At 39.3% G+C, this 9,785-nt stretch overlaps 2 protein-coding genes across 2 annotated transcripts; both read left to right on the top strand.

The window, feature by feature from the left end:
• The first annotated feature begins 467 nt into the window (after positions 1 to 467).
• LOC145569984 (uncharacterized) lies at positions 468 to 1,914 on the top strand. Its single transcript, XM_081628962.1, has 2 exons — positions 468 to 705; positions 773 to 1,914. Exons 1-2 carry the CDS (start codon positions 468 to 470, stop codon positions 1,912 to 1,914), a joined length of 1,380 nt encoding a protein of 459 aa, XP_081485088.1.
• An 18-nt stretch (positions 1,915 to 1,932) lies between these two features.
• Positions 1,933 to 3,300, top strand: LOC145569976 (uncharacterized). The gene has a single exon (XM_081628951.1). The coding sequence runs from the start codon at positions 1,933 to 1,935 to the stop codon at positions 3,298 to 3,300; it is 1,368 nt and encodes a 455-aa protein (XP_081485077.1).
• The last annotated feature ends 6,485 nt before the right edge of the window (positions 3,301 to 9,785 follow it).

Genomic DNA, 9,785 nt, shown 5'->3' with positions numbered 1-9,785 from the left:
AACAATTCATTGTTGACATGTTTGTGAAAATTGAGGCAAATAAGCTAAGATGGATTCGAGATAATCAAGATACAATTAGAGCTGAATTGTATCAGGGACTTCAAGATTGTTTAGATGTCGGAGAACTCAATCCAGGTTCTTTTCTTAAATATGTTGTTTGCCTTTAATTTTAATTTTACTATTATTATGTACTATAATATAATTTACGGTACATTGTAATTATAGAAAATGCCGGGAAAACAACCGTTCTACCTTCTTCGTTTGTCGAGTGTCCAAGAGACGTGAATCAAAGATTTCAAGATGCAATGGCATTAGTTACACATTATGGAAAACCAGACCTATTTTTGACAATGACATGCAACCCATCATGGAGAGAAATTGTAGATTAGTTATTGCCAGGTCAAAGAGCACAAGATCGTCCCGACTTAATCACCAGAATATTCCATGCAAAATTTGAGGAATTCAAGATGGACGTTGTAGAAAAAGGCGCTCTAGGGAAGGTTATTGCCTATGTCTATGTCATTGAGTTTCAAAAAAGAGGCTTGCCACATGTTCACATGCTGCTCATTTTGGACAAAAAAGACAAACTAAAATCTCCGGAAGAGTATGACACATTTGTGAGAGCCGAGATACCTGATAGAGATGAAGAACCACGATTATACGATGCTGTTTTGAAGCATATGATCCATAATCCGTGTGGCGAAGGTCGTCAAAATTCTTCTTGCATGGAAAATGGGGTTTGTAAACGTAAATTTCCTAAACCCTTTTGTAGAAAGCACAGTCCAAGACAAGAACTCATATCCTATTTATCGTCGTCGTGGTGATCGTTCGCCAGTGCCTTTACATGAGAATAGTGCAACCTTCATTGATAATGGTTGGGTTGTTCCATATAATTCATGGTTGCTACTAAAATATGATTGTCATATCAATGTAGAGATCTGTAGTAGCATCAAGAGTGTAAAATATTTGTACAAGTATGTGCATAAGGGTGTAGATCGTGTTTCAATGGAAGTTCGAACAGGGGCTGAACACAATGAGATTCAACAATATATGGATGTTAGGTGGGTATGTGCACCTGAAGCATTATGGAGGATATATCAGTTTCCCATTACTCGAATGTGTCCATCTGTTGATCGATTACAGCTACATTTGCAAGATAGGCAAATGGTTAGATTCAGTACAAATCAATCTATTGAAGACATCCTTCAAATGCCACAAAACTCTCGAACTATGCTCACAGAGTTCTTCAAGATGAATTCCTTAGATCCACAGGAAAGAACATACCTATATAGAGAATTTCCTCAACGTTATCAGTGGCTGATGGCTACAAAAACATGGAGAAAAAGGAGGAGTACACAAAGAGTGATAGGTAGAATCTACACAGCCTCACTTATGGAAGGAGAAAGATTTTTCTTGCGTTTGTTGTTAGATCATGTTAAAGGCCCCGAATCATTTGAGCATCTACGTACTGTCAATGGGATTGTTTATTCTACTTTTAGAGAAGCAGCTGAAAAACTAGGTCTCATGGAGAATGATGCAAGCATTCGTGATTGTTTGCGTGAAGCATCAAACTCTAAGATGCCATCATCATTGAGAAGATTGTTTGTCACGTTATTGGTTTATTGTCAACCAACTGGGGTTCGATCTTTATGGGATGAATTTTATCATTACATGGCTGAAGACTACTTATATTCAATTTCAACAAATCCAGAGCTGGTACGTGATTCAGTTCTCTATGATATAGATCGCATGTTAAAACAATTAGGAAAGAGTGTCAATGACTTCGACTTACCTAAAATAAACATGCGATTGGATGGAAATGCACAAGTAGCTAGAGCCATATATGATGAATTATCAGCACCAGTGCCCCCTAAAGACGTGCATTGTGCGGAGCATCTTAATGACGACCAATAATCTTCATTTGATATCATAATGGAAGCTATTGATGCAGAGAATGGTCGAATTTTCTTTATAGATGGTCCAGGTGGGACAGGTAAGACTTATCTATATCGAGCCATACTTGCAACAGTCAAGCTTAGAGGGAAATTTGGATTACCAGTAGCTAGCTCAGGTATTGCTGCCACACTATTGCATCGAGGAAAAACCGCTCATAAAACTCTTGGTATTCCGGTTACGCTGCATGCTTCGTCAACTTGGAAGTTTAGTAAACAAGATGTAGAGGCGCAATTGGTCAAGTATGCAGCTGTCATTATATGGGATGAAGCAACAATGACTCATCGACATGCGTATGAAGCAATTGATCGTAGTTTAAGAGATCTAACAGGGGTTGATGTTCCATTTGGCGGCAAAGTCGTAGTGTTTGGTGGAGATTTTAGACAAATTTTACCCGTTGTACCAAAAGGAACAAAGGCTCAAAATATAGATGCGTGTTTGGTTAGGTCAACACTATGGAGACATGTTCAGCTACTCCATCTCACTCAAAATATGAGATCGATACAGGATCCTGAATTTGCAGCCTTTCTTTTAAGAGTTGGAGATGGATGTGAGCCTACAGTTTATGAAGACATGATAAAGTTACCATCTTCAATATGTGCAGGAATTGGTGATGATATTTCAGTTGATAATCTTATCCATCAAATATTCCCAAACCTCACTAAGCACGCAGGTGATGTGTCATACATGGTACAAAGAGCTATAATAACACCAACAAATGACGAAGTTGACATGCTTAATGAGAAGATACTTACAGAGTTTGTCGGAGAAGAAAAAACCTACTACTCATGTGACACTATTCCAGAAGATCGTCAAAATCTCTATCAACAGGAGTTCTTGAATTCATTATCCTTTGGTGGTTTGCCACCACATATTCTTAAGCTAAAAGTTGGCTCTCCAATCATGCTTTTGAGAAATATTAATACAAGCAGTGGGTTGTGTAATGGGACAAGGTTAATATGTAGTCGGTTAAGGGATCATGTGATTGAGGCAGAAATTTTGACCGGAAGTCATAAATGGACACGAGTGTTCATTCCATGTATTCCTTTAAAAACGGCAGAAGATGTGAAGTTGCCATTTGAAATGATCCAAAAACAATATCCTGTGAAATTGTGTTTTGCTTTGACCAAAAACAAATCGCAGGGGCAAACCATTCCTCATGTTGGTATATATCTCCCCCAACATGTTTTCAGCCATGGACAGTTATATGTTGCACTATCGAGAGGAACCTCACAAGAAACAACCAGAGTTTTGGTTAGTAAAGGAGATGTTCGAGGTAGATGTGGTGTATTTACAAAAAACGTGGTTTACAAAGAAGTCCTCCTGCCTCATATGCCACAACCCTAATTATCAGGTATAATCGTAAATATTAAACATGCATACATAACTATTTAAGTAATATACATCTATGAAATGACTTCTTTATCTTCTTATCAGGGAGCAAGCTAAGCGTGATAAAAGTCAACAACTAAGCATCAAAAGTGTATGGAAGCAAAAACAACTCATGCTAAGGATATTTTTTTTATGTTTTTTATATTGTAATTTTATTAAAGCATTATCTCCAAGTATATCTACAATATGTATGCGAAAATAATTTCAACTCTTAATTTTCATAAAATATCATGTATGTATGTGGTATATTGTGCACGCATGGCGTGCATATTTTACCTTGTTATTTAATAATCCTAACTATACCCTGAGTTTGCCTCTAATAGACCCAACCGGTCAACACCAAGTCAATGACTTAATGTAATAGAACATGTGTTAGCACATGATTATTGGTCCATAATTAAAAAAATAAAAATAAAAAAAAAAACTAAAAACCCTAACAGCCACAACCCCCTCCCCTCCAACCACCACAAAAAGCCACGGCCAACCCAATCTTGTTGAAAAACGGCCGACTGTCCCACCCTAACCCCCAAAACCACCTAACCGGCCCACACCCACCCCTAAACCACCCATCCTTCCTCGAAAACAGTAGTAACCACCGCTATGGGGCAACCAAAGCAACGACAGCCACCACAATGGGGCAACCAAAGCAGCAACAACCACTGCAATGGCGCAACCAAAGTAGCGGCAGCAACTAGAGATTGGAGCGGCAGCCGCACTGCTTTGGTTGCGTTTGCGATTGAAACCCCAATTCGCAGCAATTCCAGCCTCAATTTGCAGAAATTTTGCACTAATTCGCACAACAATCATCATAAATTGTAACTCGGATTCAAGCCGGCCAATTTCGGGGGGATCGGGAGGTGGCTGGCGGTTTTCGGTCAGCTGTGGGTGGCTGAAAATTTTACGGTGGAAGTTGGATGGGAAGGTTTTTGGTTTTTTTTTTTTAAATTTTTTTTTTAATATTAGGTCAATCAAGTGCTGACATGTGGCGTTTAACAAAAAAAAAAATAAAGGTTTACCATTTCAATAGGTAGCCGGTTTTTGGGTCTATTAGAGGCAAAGTTAGGTCATAGTTAGGTTTATTAAATAATAAACCTTAGTTGGTATTATTAAAAGTAAATCGGCAATAATTGGAATTATTAACGTATATTTTTCCTATATTAAAAAGAGTTTTAAGTAGATATCAACTAAATTCAATTTTTTTTTTTTTAAAAAAAAAAGTTATATAACTCATTCCATTTAAACTAACTTTATTTTAATTGACTTTAATTTTATGATTTACATCTCTTATTATTATGTAACCGTGCACGGCACGGGACAAAAACTAGTATTATATTAAAATAGAGTACACTAGCTCTAGACATGTGTCCCTGTCTTAGTTTTTTATTTTTTAGTATTAAATTTTAATTTTTTAATATTAGCAAATGATTATTGGATCATATCATATACATGATTTTAATGTGAATATTTCAGGTGAAACTTCCATACATATAAAGAATATAATAAAATGGTTTACCTTATAGTTTTCTACCATATAATTTTATAGGTATTACAAGTATATATATAGCATACTTTTGTATATTTTTATTTATGTTAATTGATTATTCAAATATCGTGTATTCGACCACTATGTATTTCCTACGAATGTAATTTTAGATTAAAATATTGAGTTTCCAAATTGTGAAGATTTAGGAATTTAATACCTAAAGTTCATTACAAAAGTTAATGCTCATATTTTCAAAATGAATTGTATATAATATGTATACTTTATAAGTAACCACTGTAATATTTTTTTTTTTTGACAAAGGATAAAAGACAGAAAAAACTACAACACAGTACTATTAAAGCAAATAAAAAGGATAGCAGCTTCACTTGCAATTAGGTGGGCCCGGTGAACACGTTGCATGTCAGCCTTGTAGATCTCGCAATGTTGGAAGGTAGAGCCTAAACGCTGTATTTGCTGTAGTAGCCACAGAATACAAATATCCCCTCGGCCATTGCCCCGCAAGAGGGAAACCAGATTATAAGAATCCGTAAATGGTCGGGGCGATCGAATGTGACGGTCTGAAGCCCACTGTAGGGCATACAGACAAGCTAAGGCTTCCGAATGAAGGGAGGAAGCGCAAAGTCCGAAATTACTCCCGCCAATAATCCTGTCATCCAGCGGATCGACATTATCAATACACCACCCCATACCTGCATGCCAAGTGTCCTTGTACCATGCCCCGTCTATCTGAATCTTAACGAAGAGAGAGGGTGTATGAGAAGCCCCTAACCGGGCCATATGAAACCCTGGCAGGGGCAAACCCTCAGGAATAGTGGAAGATGGGGGAATTGTCATAGTAGTATCCATATCCATAAAGAGGGTATGAGATTGCATGATGTTTAAAACGTGAAACCCAAGTGACTGTGTAACAGGCATATCCTAGTTGAAAATCCTGTTATTCCTGAATAGCCACAGTGCCCAAAGTGTGCCCACAAAGGTACTAATGTTGGAACTAGAAATTCCATCCTGATTAATGAAAAGTCGGATATAATATTGGATCCAATCTGAAATAGAAAGGTATCCATGAACTTGTGAGTGGATATTCAAACATCCACCCCTCCATGCTGCTTTTGCAACTCTGCACTCCCTAAACAAATGGTTGAGATCCTCAATATGTGCACCACACAGGCCACATGAAACGTCTTGAATTGGAACCCCCCGACAAAGAAGTTCTGACTTAACCGCTAAACCATTATGAAGTAACTTCCATAAGAATAATTTCCATTTTGGTTGTAAGGGAAGGGACCAAAGAGTTTTCCAGAAGGGGTCAACCGGTTGAGTTGAAAGTTGTTGTAGTAACATTGCGTAACATGTCTTGACCGTATAATTACCCGAGACAGTCGACGACCAGTAGCGGAAGTCCGCTTCATCTACATTTGGAGCTTCCATAGAAAGAATTGCAGAAGCGTGCGGGACCTGAAAATACTGTTGTACTTTATCCACATCCCAGGACAGAGTGTGGGGATGAATAAAGTAATTTACTGTGCAGTCACTTGAATTGTGTAGTAGGATTCCTGGTTTGAATTCAGGAATAGTACCATTGACCCAATTAGAGTGCCCTGCCAGAATGTTTTTCCCATTCCCAACTTTCCAGCTACAGCCATTAGAAAGCAAGGCATTGGCATGAAGGAGACCTCTAAGGCCGTAGGAATTTCGTCCCGAAAAGCGGCGGTCAGGAGAGGGAGTAGAAGCTAAGAAGTGAGCACGGGAAGTATAAAGTCGAGAAACAAGAAGTTGGGGGTTGTTAACAAATCTCCATACCTGCTTCATAAGAAAGGCTTTATTTAAAGTAGAGATGCAGCGAATACCCAACCCCCCCATACCCCGAGGGAGGTGCATCCTATCTTTGCCAACCCAATGCATACCCCGACTCCCCGAGTGGGACCAGAAGAATTTTAACAGAAGGCCATCAATTTTCCCAGCAATCGAAAGTGGAATTTCAAAGCAGGAAAGAAGGTGAGAACCCATAGCGACCAGGATGGAGTTAATGAAAATTAACTTTTGCGGTTGAGAAAGGCGGACAGCGTTGAGAGTCGTAATCCGCGCAACAATTTTATCTACCAAAAATTGGAAACAAACCCTTTTCTTCCCAATGAAATCAATAGGGGACCCTAGATGGTGGCCAAGCACGTGAAAAGAAGTCATTCTGAAAATAGTTTTAAATTCATCCTGCGCTTGAGGAGGAGTGTTGGGACTGAATTTGAGCAAAGACTTGTTAAGGTTGAGCTCCTGTCCAAAGACTTTTGAAAAACGCTGAATGACCTGGAGGATACTAGTGCACAATGAAGAGGTTGCCTTGAAGAAGACCATTGCATCATCAACGAAAAATAAATGAGAGATAACCGGACTACCCCTAGAGATTTTAATCCCCTGAAAATGGCGCAAATCCTGGCCTAAGTGAAGCATTCTGGAAAGAATATCCATGCAGAAGAGGAAGAGGTAAGGTGATAACGGATCCCCTTGGCGAAGACCACAATTAGGCCTAAAGGCTTCAGAAGTAGTGCCGTTGACGAGAGATTTATAGGAGACTGTCGAGATACACTGATGAACCATGTGAAGCCATCGCGCAGGTAACCCATAGGCTTGAAGAACTTGTAGGAGAAAAGACCAGTGAACTCTGTCATATGCCTTACTCATATCAATTTTGAGCGCAGCGAGGCAAGTAGCACCCGTTTTAGCAGAGTTAATCTTCTCCAAAAATTCGTGAGACATTAGGATGTTGTCTGACATAAGTCGTCCCTGAACAAAGGCATGTTGAGAATCAGAAATGAGACCAGACAAATAAGGACGTATCCGGGTAACTAAGCACTTAGAAGCACACTTGTAGATTGTATTGCAGAGGCTAATAGGACGGAGATGATTAACCTTGTAGGCGAGGCAATCTTAGGAATCATGACAAGAAGGGATTGATTCCATTCCTTAAGAAGGAAACCCGTATGGAAGAAACTTTGAACAGGTGCAATGACTGAATCCCCAACCGTATGCCAATGAAGCTTGAAAAATTCTGCGGTAACACCGTCAGGACCTGTGGACTTAGAGTTCCCCAAGTCAAACATTGCTGACCGTATTTCCACTGCATTGAAGGGGCGTTCCAGATTATTAACCTGGGAAGAAGTAAGTGAAGGAAGATGCAGTTCCTGAAGGACAGTATCAATCTCCGAATCATAGATTGGGAGAGCATCACACTTAAAAATTTTCTTCAGAGAATGGACAACAATTCGTTGAACCTCTTGTTGACCAGATTGTAACAGGCCGTCCTCATCCAGCAAGGAGGAAAGGGAATTCTTCTTTTGCCGGCACTTAACCTTCGAGAAAAGGAGTTTAGAAGAGCACTCCCCATTAAGGATCCAGTCTTTTTTACATCGTTGCCTCCAGAACTATAGTTGTAACAATATATTTTCTTTTGAAGTAACTATGTTGGACAAATAAGCAGACGCATCTGAGACAGATTAAATTGCCTCCCCTTCCACTGAGAGCCCTTCACTGAAATTCTTCCAATCCACCCCCCATAACTTCTTATTATTAAGGCACCAATTCCTTATTTGAACTCGTACATAATCGAGCTTCTTTGTGAGAGAGAACATGGGTGATCCAATGTTTGGCTTTTGCCAAGTGTGAGTAACAAAATCATGGATCTGTTGAAAATTGAGACACCAATTGTCTAATTGATAAGGACTGTTGGAGAGTTGGCGGAAGGGGGTATCCTAAAAAATAATAGCTGCATGGTCTGAGATCAGAATGGATTGATTGAGTAATCTACTGTCAGGGAAGTTATCGAACCAATCCGAGGTCATATAAGAGCGGTCTAGACGCTGTAGAATAAGTTGATCCCCTTCCCGATTATTAGACCAAGTGTAAGGTGGGCCTTTAAAAGGTGTGGAAATGAGACTCGAAGAAAGCTGAAAATCGATAAAAGAATCCCAACCCCTAATAACATTAGAACCACCAATCCTATCATAATGGTGTTCGATTTGATTAATATCTCCAATAATCAAAGTATTAGGTGCTATAGCTAACAAATCCAAAATCAAACCCCACACTTGGGGACGATCTTCTAAAATAGGAGCACCGTAAACAAACATCACACATTTATCTATTTCATTATGAGTTTTGACATTACAAAGTATAACATTTGTAGAGCAAAAAACACAAGAAATATCTTCCGATCCAAACCCAAAAACAACTAAGCCACCACTAGTACCTACCGAATCTGAACCCTCACAAAAGAAAAATTTGTATAGGAAAGCAAACTTTGAACATCAGAAACAGCTACCTTAGTTTCACTAAGAAACAAAAAAAACGGTTTAAACTTATGTAAAAGCCAAAAAATATAAGGGAGTTTGGGGGAGTTATCATCATTAAGACCCCGACAATTCCATGATGTAACAATCATGGACACCTTGGGAGCTGTGAATGGCCAGCTGCCGAACCAAAGGTACCACCTAGAACATGCGAAACAGTAGCAGACAGTGCAGGAACATTCGAAGGAGAATGAGAGGTGCAAGTAGCAGCCAAAACATCCAACTTTTGAAACTTAAAGGTTGATGTAACCCACGAATCTGTCCCCTTTCTCTTACACCGAGCAGCAGTAGAAGGGGCCTTATTAAACTCAACATTTAAAAAGGCCGAAGTAAAGCCCAAGTCTAGAGCAACCGACACATCAGAAAAGCATTTTTCCTTAGGGGAAAAACCTTGAGCTGAAGGTGAAAATAAAGAGAATCCACCTTTGCTATATAAATCGATTTTTTTTATTTTTCTCCTCTTTTGAGACCAAGTCGATCCAGCATACCCAAAGAAAGGCACCTGCTCATAAGACCTACAACGAGAGAAGGGAATTTGGCGGCTGCGTTTCTTGTGCCAACGGTGCAGCATTGAAGGAGCAGATGCCACACCTAGA

This window comes from Chenopodium album, chromosome 2 (assembly GCF_948465745.1).
Source record: "Chenopodium album chromosome 2, dcCheAlbu1.1, whole genome shotgun sequence".
NCBI classification, from domain to species: domain Eukaryota; kingdom Viridiplantae; phylum Streptophyta; class Magnoliopsida; order Caryophyllales; family Amaranthaceae; genus Chenopodium; species Chenopodium album.
Note: the sequence above shows the minus strand (reverse complement) of the source record. Positions and strands in the feature narration are given on the sequence as shown.

Excerpts from the sequence above, each read along its gene's own strand:
- LOC145569984 (XM_081628962.1), top strand. The coding sequence starts at position 468 with ATGGACGTTGTAGAAAAAGGCGCTCTAGGGAAGGTTATTGCCTATGTC. Across the intron at positions 706-772 it reads CCATAATCCGTGTGGCGAAG|AAAGCACAGTCCAAGACAAG; the intron begins GTCGTCAAAATT and ends ACCCTTTTGTAG.
- LOC145569976 (XM_081628951.1), top strand. The coding sequence starts at position 1,933 with ATGGAAGCTATTGATGCAGAGAATGGTCGAATTTTCTTTATAGATGGT.